The following is a 15,207-nucleotide window of genomic DNA, read 5'->3' as shown; positions in this document are numbered from 1 at the left end:
GATCCGTGACTCTGAAATTCACGGCTATCAAAATTTATTTGGGACGATCGGCCCAAACATCTCCGAATCTTCAAATATTTTTACCCAGTCTATTAGTTAAGCTATATCTATTTATCTATACATTCTCCTGATAATAATTACAGCTTCATTGCCATGGCATGGGAGTGTTTGCTTCCGCTCCCGGTTGCGTTGGCATTCACGTTCCCAGCACTTTTCTTACTTTTCCGATTGCCTTGGGAACCTCCGTTTTTCCTGAAATTGTTTCCTCTACCTCCTCGTCTGCCCCTGCCGGCAGACCTGCCAGATCTGCGGCCTGTTTCGGCACCTTGGAAAAACCTTGACGTCGTCGTACTGCATCCTGACATGGTTGCCGAGTCCTCCGTTATATCGAGTACCTCATTACTCTCGTAGAAATCATAGGCTTCAGAAGAGGTCAAATTTAAGGTTCCAAACAATAGCATTCTTTTATCTCTCAACTGGTTGATCTTCTTAGTAAAATGAGGCAAATATTTTTCTTGGTCCCGTTTGAAATCTTCTAACTGCTTGTATACTACCACATTTTTGGGTAGCTTAAGTGACAGATCCTTTAACATCGTATCCGATGCTAAAGTGGCTTCCTTATTGAGCCCGAGCCTGGTAGAAATCAAATTTCTTTCTCTCCTCAATTCCTGGTAGCATTCGTTCAGGTGACTTTTTTTCGCCGGATCTGTCAAGGACAGAATATCAAGGTTAATTCCCTTTGCGGAAACACCTGCCATAATGCCATTTCCAGTAAAGTTTTTGCCCGGCTCTCTATCACTATTGTTAGCAAAAGAGTTTCTTGTGTTCCCACTCCAAAGTTCGGAGCTGGGGCGGAAAGATGATTGACGAGCCAAAGGAGCTGGATTTTTTGCCAGTCTACCCTTTCCTGATTTTTTGTTAGTAAATTCCATCATGATTTTTTCTTTGTTATCCAAAAGCCTCCTTGCCTTTTGTCCAGGATACACATAATTGGAAGAAAAACGACCACCCGTCATGAGTGATTTTTCTTGGATGTAATCATTGTAAACTAGGTGGAAGAAAACTCTTTCAACATCGGTTTTACTCAGATCCCTACCAGCACCATGATGAATGCTTTTATCGTATCCACCACTGACAATTTTAGCATACTTAGCGCCTTTGATTATATCTTGACATAGGAGCATAGTCACCTTTCTCTGAGAGATTTCCTTCACTAGACTAACACACGCGTGGGCCAGTTTTGTCATATCTTTGACAGTCACTTCGACGTTGTCTAACTCCTGGCAATTGTCACACTGTTTCAAACACTCTTTTCTCTCGAAGCGTTCATTGAAGTATTGTAGAACCAGCTGTCTTCGACAGTCTATATGATTTTCGCAATATTGAATGACCTGTTTCAGCTTATGAGTGTGATTCTCCTTGCTTTGAGCATCCAAATCACGATCTTTCTTGATCAATCCTTGCAAAGTTCGGGCATCTTTCATACTATAGAACATGATACAATCGGAGTGTTGGCCGTCTCTTCCAGCTCTTCCTGTTTCTTGGTAATAACCTTCCAGATTCCTAGGAATAGTCAGATGAATGACAAATCTCACATCCCCCTTATCAATGCCCATACCAAACGCAACAGTTGCAGCAATTACTTTGACCTTTCCTTCCTGCCAGTCCTTTTGAACTTGAGTCCTATCGTTGGTTTCCATTCCGGCATGATAAAATTGACAAGCTATGCCAAATTCACAAAGTCTCTGTGCGGTAACTTCACATGAATTTTTAGAGTGACAATATATAATTCCCGTCTGGCCCGAGTATTTGCTATTTATCATTGAAACAATATCTTCCATTACTGATCTCTCCTTGCTTAGAACCTCATAAAACAAGTTGGTTCTATTAAAACTTTGTTTATAGAATTTGGGTTCATTCAACCCAAGATGCTGAATGATGTCAGACCTGACAATCTCATTTGCTGTTGCAGTTAATGCCATCATTGGAATATCCGGATAATCTTCCTTGAAAAATTTTAACTCTTTATAATCAGGCCTGAAATCGTGACCCCAGGAAGAAACACAATGTGCTTCATCGATTACAATTCTAGCTAGCTTTCCATCACTGTAAAGTTTTGATATTGCTCTCCTGCATTGGCCACTCCGACTAATCATTTCGGGAGATAAATACATCAGATCAATGTAGCCGTTGATGAACAGATTATAGACATGTCTCCTCTCGTCTGCGGACATCTTTGAGTTCAGCATTGATGCCTTGATGTTCTTATGTTCCAGATGCGAGACCTGATCTTCCATCAAAGATATAAGTGGAGATATAACAATAGTAACACCAGAAGTCACGCCCGACTTAACAATAGCAGGTAGTTGATAGCACAAGGATTTACCACCACCAGTTGGCATTAAAACAAAAACATCATCACCTGCTAGTGTTGAGTTGATAGCGTTCAGCTGATTCTCTCGGAAAGATTGCAATTTGAAAACATTTTTCAAGGCTTTATATATTTCTCCCGTCCATTCATGTTTCCCATGGTATCCCCTGAAGTCGTCTTTGTTTGGATTTGTAAGTTCTTCCACATCCTCTTCTTCATCTTCTTTTGAGATTGTACTTTCAACGGTTGCCGAAGGAGGTGCCTCCAGATTTTTGATCAAATCTGCATCATTAATATCCCACAGAAAATCATCATCAAGATCGTCATCCACATTTTTTTCCTCAAAGTCGATTCCACGCTCTTTATCGAGCTGTGTAAAATAGTCTGTTCCGTTATTTATAATCATTATGTCATCGTCATCGTCGTCATCGTCGTTATCTTCCAACGCCTCATCATTTTCACGCTCATTTGTAAATGCTGGTTGAATGATGCCATTTGGCTCCTCATTATTCATATGAATCCCAAGCTGTGCATGATGTTCATCCGCTTTGTGTGTGCTGTGTGCGATGGACCATCCTTCGTTTTCTGTGCTCTTTTCAGCTTCATTTAAGCCATCAGATAAGCAAATCGGCTCTTTGTCTGGTAAATTATCTAATGCATCACTGAAAACTAACTTATCGTCCTCAATATCACTATCACATATGCATATTTCATCATCCAAAACCGCAGACTTGGAGGTGGTTGGTGGTTCATCAGGATCATCAATATTTTCTATCTCTGTGTTTCGCAATTGTACGATGTCTGAGTTATCAACATCTTCGATTTCATCAATTTCATTATCTGAGTTCCACTCTGGTTCTTTGTAAGAGTCATCAACAGAGACATCTCCATCATCATCGCTGACCACAAAGTTTCCCATCTCCTTTCTAATCTGAGTCTTGGTTTCTGGCTCTCCTTCACTTTCACAGTTGAAAGAATCCTCGATGTCATCTTCTTGGGTAGACCATACCGGAGGTGGGAGAACAGGCTGCAAAACTCTTGAAGGTCTCGAACGCCTGTCAACGTCCGAAGGAGGAATCATATCATTGTGCTTTTCATTACTGTTCAGAACACTGTGACTAATACTGGTGTTGGTGTTGGTTGTACAAGATGGTGAGGAGAGAAAGGTCGAGTTCGTATCTAGCCTTTTAGTTATCTTTGGATCTGAATTATGAATAATAATATCTGTATCGTCATCATCCTCGTCGTGGTTATCATCCTCATCAGATTCTACTTCTTTTTCCCTCTGCCTTTCCTTATCCGTTTCTCTAGCTGTGCTTACATTATCTTCCAAAATGCTGAAGGACTCATCCATGGGGATGTCGTGAATGTTTTGAGCGTTCTCAGAAGCAATTTTCGAGAATCCTTCTGAAAGGCGATCGTTCTGACTTGCCACATCTGCGTGGTTGGCGGTGTTTACAAAAGAGCCGTTGGTGTTGCTGTTATCGCTGTAAGTTAAAATGGTCTGTGTATTAGAAACAGCGGTTGATAAATTAATTTTGGGTATCTTTTGAGCTAGACGGGAGCATTTTGCTCTCAATTCTTGGTGTTTCGGATTAAATATTCTTCTTTTCTGCCGTTTGCAGTCTTCAGATAGCGAAGTTGATGTCTCTACTTTTATTCCAGACTCTAAGAAGTCATTAAAATGAGTCAGATGGTGGATGAGCTGAGATTGTTTTTGGCAAAGCTCTATGAGCTGTTCCATGGTGAATCTGTGCTCGTTTGGATCGCCATCAAGCGTATTTGGGTTGGATGCTAGTGGGGACCTTTCGCCAATGTCCTTCGAAAGAAGGATGTGGCTGGCTGAAAAGGAAGTCTTTTTGGAAACTTCGCTTGACTCCCGTTCGGCCAATATCGCCTCGACCTCTTCGTCGTCGGAAAAGACGTCGGTGTCATCAACCTCTGCTGTTCTCCGTTTGTTTGAAAAGTTGCTGCCCTGGCCTACTCCGGTGTCTTCTAGCTTCCTCTTCTGCGGTAGAGTGGGAGTGCTAGCTGCTGGAGCAGGATTTGCGGCTCGTGCAGGCGGCACGACGTCTTGGGTGAGATCGATGAACGTGTTTGCGGTGTTGCCAGTGGTGTTCGACCGTCGTTGCATCAGCTGCGTTATTTGTATCTGGCCACGGATCGACGTGGGAGGTGTGGCGGCGGCGGCGGCGGCGCTGTGAGACGTGTTTGCGTTGGCAAAGGCGTTGCCGTTGGAGTTCGGGTTGGCGTCCTGATTCACGCTCGGGCTCGACCTGGACTTCTCCTGTGCATCTGCATGCAGACTATGTCGCAGGGGCAAGGTAAGCTGCGTGAAGGTGGTTGTCGTGGTCCCCGTTCCAGCGACCGCAGAGGCGGCAGCAGTGGTGGAAGAAGACGCCAACGACGACGGTCCTGGCCTGTGGCTTCCTGGCAGAGTGTCCGCAGCTGTGCCGGCGCCCGTGGTGTTCCACCGCTGTGTCGGGCTGTCCCGTGCCAGCGGGGCCTTCCCTGCCGTCCGGTACTCCTGCTCCTGTCGGGACGTCAAGTCCGGCACGGCCAGATCGACCCGGGGCACGTAGGGCTTTGAGCTTCTGATCCATTCCAGCTGGGTCTTCAGGTTCCAAGTCGGGGGCATCAGGTTTATGTGGGAAAGGCGATGTCTATCTGTGTGTGTCCTGCTTCCTTCTGCTCTGGAGAAGAGGCTGTCTGCATTTCCGGAAGTTGTTTCAGCACCCCATCGGCACGTCGTGTGGAATGTGGTGCAAACAAACCCTGGCGATACATGTAGCCAGACGGTAGATACGACACAAACAGACGCGCCGCGCCGCCTTTGTTTTCGTTTTTTTTTTAGTTTTCCGATGCAACAGCGCCTGCAACGTCTGAGGTGACTTGCGGCTACAGCGGCCTACACACAGCGTTGTTTCCACACACGCACCTCAAGCCCGTGGCCCTGCCCATGACCAGCAAGTAAGCCTTTACTTGCAGTGTTCATGGAAAGGAGGCGTCAGGAACCAAAAAGTGTAGAGGGTAACGACACCAGCGTCAGGCGGCGATGCCAGATAAATCTGAGCCCTCGCCAGTCGACATACTTCTCATCAAAAATAAACGTAACAATAATGGAGCCCCCAACGGGGCCCCGATTTCAGTTGTTACACTGAAAAGAACAGATACTACACTTGATCTAAGCCAAAAGGCAAAGAGATCTTGCCAAATGAACCATTTCAAAAAGAGGGTAGTAGTAAAAAGAAGAAGGGGGAAGGGCGGCACCGCTACCTTTTATACTTTTTCCCCGTCGGCGCGGGCACTCAGCCCTCTTTGCCCCGCCGGCCGGGGCCCCGGTCTAGGCCCGGGGCTGGGCCGGCAGACTGCGGTGTTATGCTTTGCTGATGGGCGGGCAGCCCGTGCCTGTGCCGGGGGGCCTGTGCCAATGCTGACGGGTCTGAAAGGCTGCCGGGGTGGTGTTGGCTTTGGGTAACTCAATGTCGGAAGGGTGCCAGTAGCAACCGCAAAAGTAGCAGCAGCAAGACAATTATCGTTTCCAATATAATCCGAGAGGAGACACAAAGAGAGAACTAGGGTTGTAACAGCTGCAGCGTTACCGAACACATACACACAGGTACACAAACAAATACACTCGCTCACCGCAAACACATACACAAACACACAAACACACAAACACACAGCATGAAGCTCTGTATTCCATCAGGAAGGCCGATGCGGAGGGTGCTGGTGCTTGGCGGGCTGGTGTTGATAGCGGTGGTCTTGCTTGTGTGCATTCCGGAGAGGACGGCTTCATCGCTGGCGCCGGAGATGAAGCTCCACCAGTTCGGTCTGGTTAGCGAGGACGGCGTCATCGAAACGGACAAGATTGAGAAGGTAGACAAGGCCGCCCTCGAGCTCGAGCAGGACCGCCTGCGGCGTAAGAAGGAGTCCGAGAGAGAGGTGCTGGAGCGGGAAAACGCCAAGAGCGAGGCCCGGAGCAGGCGCAGACTCGACCGCCAGCGCAAGGCGAAGCAGCGCAAGAAGGAGCTTGGGGCGAAGAACGGTCGCCGCAAGGCCAAGGTTGGCAACGTCGAGCTGGTCGGCTATAACGCCGTCCGGGCAGAAGATCGGCGGAACGTCGCCGTTGTAGCTGACGACAACAGCGACGACGGCAGTGGCGATGCCGCCACCTCCGGCTTCGGCACCAAGGTCGATGACTTCATCCAGAACGGCGAGCAAGACTCGGACCTCGCAGGCATGTCCGACCGGGTCAAGCAAGTCTTCCTCCGCAAGGTTGCCACCCGCAAGCTGCAGACGGAGGGCCAGGCATGAGCTCCTCTCCTCGCAAACGCATTTTCTCCTTCGCACATTCCACCGCATCATCAACACATTGTATAATATATGTAAATAGAAGATACATATACACTCTCGAGAAACAAAATCTAACGAAACAATAAGTTAGACTCAACCCCGGCTCTTCCTCTGTTTTCTACGCTTCCCCACAATGCCGGAGTCCTGCAACAGCGTGCGTGTCGCGGCTCATCTTGTGCGTCCCTCTTCCAGCACATGGTCACGTGCCATTAGTAGACTTTTTCGAGCCACACTCCCGACCCCGTCGGCGCATCTGCGCTTCTTCGGGGACACTGCCAGAAGACGATAAGCCAGCTGCAACACGAGCAGATCCAGCAAGGGATTCCCCATTGCTGGATGTTATAGTAACGGATGCGTTGGAAGTGCAGTGCAGTGCAGTGTCGACTGTTGTGAGAAGAAGAAAAAGAAAAAGCAGACAGCAGTAGTACGACAACGAACACGACACTACAGCAACAATGGTAGATAGAGGTGTGCCGATGCAGGCCAGCAGCTCCCAGTACGACTCGGTGAGCTCGGAGGTTGATCCTTTTTTTCCTGCTGAAGACGACTCTATTGTCGAACCCCTTGACAGAGAGGAGACTGAAAGTCTGCTAGGACCCATGAGCGTCAAGAACCCGAAATCGTGGGTGAACTTTGGGTCACTTCTCCTAGAAAATACCGGGTCGGTTGCCCGTGACCACTTGGCCTCCGAGCGGACCTTTCTTGCGTGGCTTCGGACCTCATTGAGCTTGGCGTCCGTCGGCGTTGGCGTCACACAGTTGTTGAAGTTGAGCAGCAGCAACGGTGAGTCTAAGATGCTTCTGCGCATGAGTAAAGGCTTAGGGTTGTCATTCATCCTCATCGCCGCAATGACTTTGGCGATTGGGACGTCCCGGTATTTTGTGATCCAGCGACTGCTTACCGTGGACGAGTTCCCGGCAAGCAGGTTGGGGGTCGGATTCGTCCTCCTCTCAGTCTTGGTCTTGTGCATAGCCATCTTTGTTATCGTCATGACCATTTAGTGTTCTCTTTTCCTATATAAGAAATCAGCAATGAATTCAGCATCATGAACTTGAAGTACAGTTCAACTTCAGCCTTAGCTTTTCGGCTTCAAAGCTATTCCTTCTCCTTCTACGTGCTTTTTTATAGAATGTCCATAGTATGTAGCCTTAATCAACACTTCATCTAGGATACTATTATTCTTACTAAATCTTTGAAATAAGCAGAGATTAAACATTATCAAAGATCTTTTAAGGAGATCACTAATAAATTTGTACAGCAATCTTGAAAGTCTCCGATAGAATTCAGGCAGAAAAAGATTCAACCATTAAGTAAGGCTGTTATTCGACGTTTTAATACCTAGTTGGTGCGAAGTGTTAACGTCTATTCATTCTTGATGGAATATCCATTTCTTATGGTATATAATATCTTATGTTTGTTGCTTATTCATATAGAACTATCATAACTTACTTACAAACTAATACCTCAAACATGGATACAAGAGATAAGACTTTTGTTTTTGAATGCTCATCACATCGGTATACCTTTCTAGTTTTAGATTAATCTAATACCTTGTCTTTATAAGGATCATTTTTATCTAGCGATGCCTTATTCTCATCTTATCTTCTATCTCTATTGTCTGTCTATATAGCTCATCTCAACATACACAACATTGCTTATATACAGACCCTTATCGGCTTCGGCATCGTGTTTCAGCACGAAGTTACAATTTCTAATAGGTTTACTACTTTTGATGCCCCAGGAATGGTCCATTTCTGAACAAAGAAAGGAGACCAACAACAGTAACAATATCTTGAAAAGATGAATGTTTTATACTATTGGCTAGCCAACATTAGGTACTACCATATTATTTTGGGTAGTATATCTTCCGAGATAGTTTAGTGGCTAGAATTTCCGCTTGTCACGCGGGGGACCGGGGTTCAATTCCCCGTCTCGGAGTATTTTTTGGTGAGCATTAAATAGTTTTTTCTTCTCTTTGCAGTACTTTCCCCCCTACACTCTGGACCAAGACCAGCAAGGAACAAACAGATAACCACTTAAATTCAAATAACAAGACTTTATTATCAACTAGGAGTATACAGCACTCAAGATTATTTTATTATACATCACACTCGGTAAAATGTTACACTAAGCAAAGCATCGCACCAAGCCTTTGCATGCATGCTCAAGAAAAAAAAATTGACGAAACATGAAATGAAAATTTGTGATTATTTACTCCCGGATAATAAAATCTAGTTTTGAGCTTACTATCAACTGCTAAGTTAATTTCACACTGCAAGCTTTAAATATGGTTTTATCTGTAGCTGAAAGTGCATTTATATATGACTCCCTGGTGGCTAGTCATCCAATTAGACCAGATTCAAGAAAGCCAACCCAATACAGACCATTAAAAGCCAACTGTGGATTTTTACCGAACTCAAATGGCTCGTCACGTATATACAATTCTGATGGTACAGAATGCATCTCAAGTGTGAAGGCAAAGGTAATTCGGTCTAGTGAGATTTCCGACTTGATTAACGTGGAAATAAATATATTCGGTGAAAAAGACAATACTACTCTATGTCAACATCTTACAACCCTGATAAAGGATTCTCTTATAGACAGCTTCGATTTTAGTGTTTTGAAATTAACAGACAAATATTATTTTCAGCTTTATATTGATATCTCCATATTGTATCTTCCAGAGGACTTCCGCTACTCATCATATACTCTATACTCCATCCTTTCTTTAATATCGATGGGTGTTTACATTGCACTTAAATCAGCTAAGCTACCCCTATTGATATCAGACAAAAAGGATTTTGAGGTAGAAGAAGAGCCCACCTTTTCAGATGATTGGGAAGTATCCGCTTTTCTTATTCCAAGAAACGCAAAACGCTCTTTTCAACCTGCTCTTATATTCATCGTTGGATTAGCTGGAAACACGGTTATAATAGATCCTTCGTTAGAAGAAGAACAAGTTCTGGAACACGGTATATGTGTTACTTGGTCAAATTCAAAAGTAAGTGCTCCTGTGCAATCATTGGCTCTTTCAACAACAAACAATAAGGGTTTAAAACCGCAAATGATTTTGAAAGCCATGGATTTAGTGAAAATTGTTGCAAGTGAGGTTGGTGACGCATTGGATCTTATTGCGGAACAAGATATTGACGAATTCGATGCTGTATTCTAATCTTCAAATATACATATATATTATCTATGTACAAATATTTTCAAACGAGCTAAACGTAATTAATTATTAGCAATGCTGAGAGGAATATGCATGGACAATAACAGCAGTTGCAGTCTGAATATTCATCGATCTGACAATACCTACTTGTTTGATAATGACGCACATATCCAATTCAGCCAATAAATCACCTGGGATACCTTCCTTTTCCTTTCCTAGTAATATCAGTGACTTTTCAGGGAATTTAAGGTCACCGTTTAACTCCACAGATTTATCAGTTTGCTCTAAACCAATCAGAGTATATCCTTCCTTTTTCTTTAATCTCATGAAATCAATGATATCTTGAATTTTTACTTCGATTAAAGGCATCCATCTATCAGCGGTAACCGCAACACTTTTGAACTCTGAATTGTTTTTGACTGTTAAATCGTCAACGGCCATCCATCCTGCTCCCAAACAGTCACATAGTCTGCAAATACCTCCAAGATTAGGCGCCTTATCAACCAACGATGATACGACGATCAAAGGCGATCTTTTTATTTGAGCTGCTGCCCGAACATTCTCATCAAGTTCCATAACTGTGGACCAAGCGCCACTTTTCGTTTGCAATAAAGATGATTTTTCATTTTCGTTATCAGCATCTGCGTAAAAGCTTTCTAACTTCACTTGTTCCTTTCTGTCACAAGCGATCCATAACTCTTTTTCATCATGACCAATTGGGAGCCTTAAAATAGATTTTTGTTTCTCAGTTAGATAGTTTTCGTAATCTGCTTGATAAATAGCATCAATGACTCTATCACATACCTTCAACAATAAACCACCAGTGATAGAAACCAAGTTGCAATCTTTTGTGATATCCCAAAGTATTGCATCACCACTACGGTACGAGCCATAACCTTCAGCCTTATGTGCAATCTCGTGAATCTTCTTCAATGAGTTTTTCATTAAGGGTGGGAAATCGATTTCCCGAGAAACTATTTGATCATAAATGAGGCATGCCATACTGCTGGAAAAATGCCTATTAAGTGCACGATTTGAGGACGAAGTTGGTATAATGACATCTGCAACAAATTGAGTTAAAAATTTTGTTTCTTCCTCTTTTGGCAGTTGCATCGAAATCAACATGGAGATACGTTCGAAGCTGACAACAACCAATGGTTGTTGTGCTTCAAAACCTTCTTTCAAGGTGCCAAACACATCTTCTTTAAAAGCAGGCATACGTATAATGGTCAAACATAGCAACCATTCAATATAGGCACGACACAATGGTGAAGCTTCTTTGAATAATCTTGGCAGTAAATGATTTTTCATGTAAGGCAAGAGTTCGGATGGTTTAAGTACACCATGGGTTGAAGTCAGCAATGAAAGCAATTGGATACGTTTCCATTGTTCTTCGTGCCCTGTACGTTTCTTAGGCCTTATTAGGTGAAACATACTGTCATTCTCAAATATGAACTTCCAAATTTCAGATGAAAAGGTTTCAGCTTTCAAAGAGGCGGCTACTGCAAAAATATTAGCACGGTAACTCACTTCAGGATCACCATAGACTGTAGTGTATAATGACTCACCTGATATGTTCAAGAATTTATCAAATTTTTGAGCAATGGTACAATCGAGTTGGAAAATATTAAGCTCACTTTGGAAAACGAATACCCCCTTAACCAATAGTCGTGCCAACCATAAAGTTTTTTCGAAATTTTCTTCCTCGCTGACCTGATAGTCAGACACAGCTTTGAACATACAGGGCAATAAACCTTTTCTACTAGAGGAGTTTTCAATAACCTGCTCTAAGATTGTAAGCAAGGATTCTGCCAAGTCTTTTTGATTTATTGAAAAAACCAATAATTTTTTGTGCAAAACCAATCTGATAAATGCTTGATGTAAATCACGCTGGTTCAGAACCAATCTATCCTTAACAAGATCGTCCCAAATCAGACGTAAGCTTGACACTATGGAACTAGCTTCACCTACCGTCAAAATTTTGCCCTGATCAGATGAATCGAGAAACTCGGCAATCATCCTAACATTAGATAAATGTGAATGGTATTCAGACATTGAGATCACATCATTAGCTAAATTTAAAACACCATTTTTGAAGTTTTCATCAAAGACAGATATCTTAAATAGAGAGGTGATGTTCTGTAAGATGAGAGAAATCAACTCATCCTTGGCTTTATAAAATCTTGTATCACTTCCCCTTGGAACCTTTTGTAAAGCATTATTGAGTAATAATTTCAGCGAGTCGAAAGATATTGCAAAGGTCTCATTGTAGATACATTTACCAAAACAAACAGTAATGAATTTGAACTGCGCAATAAGGTAGTATGCTTCTTCCATATTATCCACGTTAATTAAAGAATTCGAAACTTCACTGAACAATGAATTTAATGGCATACTTTCCCAAAATTGACTTGAGAATAAAAAAGAGTTTCTGAACAATGCCTGACAGTCTGAGTAGATTGAGATGTCAAACTTCTTCGAACCAATCGCCATCTCTTCTACAAAACGCTCGATGCAAGATATTATCAATGGGTTTTTCCATATTGGTAGTAAATCAAGACCGCATACTGCCATTTGGATTAAAACTTCGTGATTTTTAGGATGGGATAATAGAGACGGAGTAATCATAGATACATCTGTTTTTTTTGACAATAAATATGATGAAATGACAATAAATTCTTCGGGAGAAAGAATATGAGTATTGTTTGTTAACAATTCTACGAATTCATTCTTGCCAAAATTCGCATTAAAGTAGTCCAAGAAAAACTCCTCATTCTCTGCATATAAGCTAAACCCATTGTTTTGAATAAAATATACTAGTGCATGAAGATAACTTCTCAAATTAACAGAGGCTGGGTCAAGATGAAGCAAAATTCTCAGGTGTATTGTCTGCAAAGTTGTTTTCGAAATGTTTCCTTCCGCCATAGTTTCAAAAAGCGGCAACAGAGATGGAAGGATTGATGACTCAAGAACTAGATTTCCCTTTTTTTGTAAGCCGTTCAAAACACCCCAAACTATATAGATACGAGCAATACCGAATGTCAGTCTATTTTCGCTAATAACGTCAAAGATCAAACTGACTAGCTTCGTGATATCAAGTGAGTTACTGAGCGATTCCACACAATTGCTAATAAATTCAGTAATTTTCTCACCAAATTGACAGCTGTAATTACCATCCATACTCTTGAATACTGTAAAGTGAAATGATTTCATGGTGAATGGTAAAAAGACATGCGAAATAAACTTGAAATCATTTTTGAACAAACTTAGACTTTCTTTAGGTAAACTAAAAGTTAAGTTCAAAGCAAAGCTTTTTATGCGGTCCATTGATGCCTTGAAACCAACCGAAAGGATAGTCAACGAAAAAGGCACTGGAATATCAGAATCCGGTGCAAAAACATTCAACAAATCATTAGAGGCAGCTTGGACTTGGTTCATTGCTGCATCAATTCCTAAAATTTCATATAGAGTACAAAATCTCTTCCAACTTTCAACATACTCTGTCTCTCTGGCACAATCCCATTTTATGATAGGCAATGATAAATTTGTTGCTAATGACTGAATGGAAAGTTGTATCAAAGTTAATGCAAACTTTTTGTGTTCGTGGGTAAGACTAATTAAACCATCTCTAAGAAAAAGCCAATATTTTTCTTTTGAGAGGACAAGCTGAAATCCTTGGTTATTTTTCAAGTTTGCAGGTTTGAAAAAGTTAAAATATCTAAGCCATAAGATATAACCGTAAGAAATTTCTGTCTTATCTCCGGACGCTTCAAGGAGAAATATAACTTTCCATAAAAATGTAGAGGACTCATCAGTTTGACAAACAGAAGGCATTCTCCATTTCAAAACCTTGGAAGAAGTCTTTGAAATGTCTATTTCTTCGTTTGTGAGATACATGAAACACAATCGATCTAGAGTGTTATCATAGTATTTCTCCGAAAAAAACTCGTTGTTAATTAAATACCAATCTGTGAATTTTAATAAATTTAGGATGAAACCCGATGAAAGATCGTAATCTTTGTCTCTTCCAAAATCTAACTCGAGGTTTTTTACAAAATTGTCATCAAAATGCCTAGGATAAGTTGTAAGATATAATTTCAGCTTTTCTACGACATAGGCCATCAGCTTGATTGGAAGCTGTTTTATTTTCAGTGAAAGTTTCAAAATCGAGTGAAAGTGAAGCGAAGAATCCTCAAAGTTCAGAATACCTACGGCATAATCATATGCAAAATCTTGTACTTCACCTTCTAACTGAGGAGATTGGTCAAGTAGTGCACACAATGTATCGATGTAAGTGTTTTCACTATCATTTTCTTGAATTTCTTTCAAATGCTTTAGGATATCGTCAACAATGATTTGTTGTTGATTAGCTGTCAAATGTTCAAGAACTAGTGTAAGTGATGACGACATAGCTAAAGCTTACTACGTCTCCCCTTTGGTATTCCGTAATTGTAGTGCTATTATTACTTCAATGACGGTACTTGCAGGTTTTACCAGCAAGATGAAAAAGAGCCAAGAAAAAAAATGTAGTCAACACACCAGTGCACCATAATAGTTCGGAGTTTATCAAAGTAGGAATGGCTTGAATTCCTTATTCTATTTAGCACTGTTCAAAGATGCTTGAAGCATGTTATTCTCAAATTGCAACTCGAGAATATGATCATTGATTACATTTATAGTCTTCTTGCTCATTGCCATTTCCTCCTGAAGTTTGGTATATCTGTCTTCTAGCTTTTTATACAACTCCCGGATTGATTCCTTGTCCTTCTTTGCAGTTCCAAACGCTACTATCAAGTCGTTGTTCACAGTCTCCTTTTCTTTCAATATTTTATGGTTGAGATCAAGTTGTATATTCATATCTTTTATCTTAGAAAGTGCCCTGTCAAGATCTATTGCAAAGTTGTCCGATTTTAGCTCCTCACATCTAGCTCTGTATTTCTCAATTCTTTCACTCATGTACAAAACTTCACAACATCAGAATATCCGGCTTTTTGCCCTCAAATCAAAAGCTCCAGTTTGTTAGTAATCACCATCACGCTTATCTAAAAGCAATTGTATAAAAATCAGAAGCAGAGACTTTTGGGAAATTAAAGTAGTCACTTTTACGTACGTGTATCGGAGCAGCCATTGCTATGCTGAAATTCATCACGTTCTGCCAATCTTTCGAGGAAAGTTTGCTTCCAGTCTTTCATTTAGAATAATAGACTTCAGTTTTGATATTCTTAGTAGTTATCCCAAGTGAATATCTGGTCTGGCACTCGAAAACTTGCTTTTGTCGTATGTGTTAGTGATGGGTGGCGAATTAGAGCGA

At 41.8% G+C, this 15,207-nt stretch overlaps 6 protein-coding genes and 1 non-coding gene across 7 annotated transcripts; 4 read left to right on the top strand and 3 right to left on the bottom strand.

Annotated features, from left to right (window-relative positions):
• Window positions 1–81: 81 nt before the first annotated feature.
• On the bottom strand, window positions 82–5,073 carry PICMEDRAFT_17677 (hypothetical protein). Its single transcript, XM_019161690.1, has one exon. It carries the CDS (start codon window positions 5,007–5,009, stop codon window positions 138–140), a length of 4,872 nt encoding a protein of 1,623 aa, XP_019016302.1. The 5' UTR covers window positions 5,010–5,073; the 3' UTR covers window positions 82–137.
• A 1,111-nt stretch (window positions 5,074–6,184) lies between these two features.
• PICMEDRAFT_73966 (hypothetical protein) lies at window positions 6,185–6,688 on the top strand (the record flags this gene model as incomplete). The annotated part of the gene is made up of 1 exon (XM_019164633.1): window positions 6,185–6,688. The coding sequence occupies one exon, from the start codon at window positions 6,185–6,187 to the stop codon at window positions 6,686–6,688; it is 504 nt and encodes a 167-aa protein (XP_019016301.1).
• A 410-nt stretch (window positions 6,689–7,098) lies between these two features.
• PICMEDRAFT_17675 (hypothetical protein) lies at window positions 7,099–7,896 on the top strand. The gene has a single exon (XM_019161689.1). It carries the CDS (start codon window positions 7,183–7,185, stop codon window positions 7,726–7,728), a length of 546 nt encoding a protein of 181 aa, XP_019016300.1. The 5' UTR covers window positions 7,099–7,182; the 3' UTR covers window positions 7,729–7,896.
• Window positions 7,897–8,593: 697 nt separating this feature from the next.
• Window positions 8,594–8,665, top strand: PICMEDRAFT_t119. The gene has a single exon. It is a non-coding gene; the product is annotated as a tRNA-Asp (tRNA).
• Window positions 8,666–9,014: 349 nt separating this feature from the next.
• On the top strand, window positions 9,015–9,899 carry PICMEDRAFT_73964 (hypothetical protein; the record flags this gene model as incomplete). The annotated part of the gene is made up of 1 exon (XM_019164632.1): window positions 9,015–9,899. The coding sequence occupies one exon, from the start codon at window positions 9,015–9,017 to the stop codon at window positions 9,897–9,899; it is 885 nt and encodes a 294-aa protein (XP_019016299.1).
• A 66-nt stretch (window positions 9,900–9,965) lies between these two features.
• On the bottom strand, window positions 9,966–13,793 carry PICMEDRAFT_36141 (hypothetical protein; the record flags this gene model as incomplete). Its single annotated transcript, XM_019162988.1, has 1 exon — window positions 9,966–13,793. The coding sequence occupies one exon, from the start codon at window positions 13,791–13,793 to the stop codon at window positions 9,966–9,968; it is 3,828 nt and encodes a 1,275-aa protein (XP_019016298.1).
• Window positions 13,794–14,492: 699 nt separating this feature from the next.
• Window positions 14,493–15,088, bottom strand: PICMEDRAFT_59983 (hypothetical protein; the record flags this gene model as incomplete). Its single annotated transcript, XM_019163407.1, has 2 exons — window positions 14,493–14,860; window positions 15,007–15,088. The coding sequence occupies 2 exons, from the start codon at window positions 15,086–15,088 to the stop codon at window positions 14,493–14,495; spliced, it is 450 nt and encodes a 149-aa protein (XP_019016297.1).
• Window positions 15,089–15,207: the final 119 nt, after the last annotated feature.

This window comes from Pichia membranifaciens, assembly GCF_001661235.1.
Source record: "Pichia membranifaciens NRRL Y-2026 unplaced genomic scaffold PICMEscaffold_5, whole genome shotgun sequence".
NCBI classification, from domain to species: Eukaryota; Fungi; Ascomycota; class Pichiomycetes; order Pichiales; family Pichiaceae; genus Pichia; species Pichia membranifaciens.
Note: the sequence above shows the minus strand (reverse complement) of the source record. Positions and strands in the feature narration are given on the sequence as shown.

Coding starts and splice junctions, on each gene's coding strand:
- PICMEDRAFT_17677 (XM_019161690.1), bottom strand. CDS start 5,009: ATGCCCCCGACTTGGAACCTGAAGACCCAGCTGGAATGGATCAGAAGC.
- PICMEDRAFT_17675 (XM_019161689.1), top strand. CDS start 7,183: ATGGTAGATAGAGGTGTGCCGATGCAGGCCAGCAGCTCCCAGTACGAC.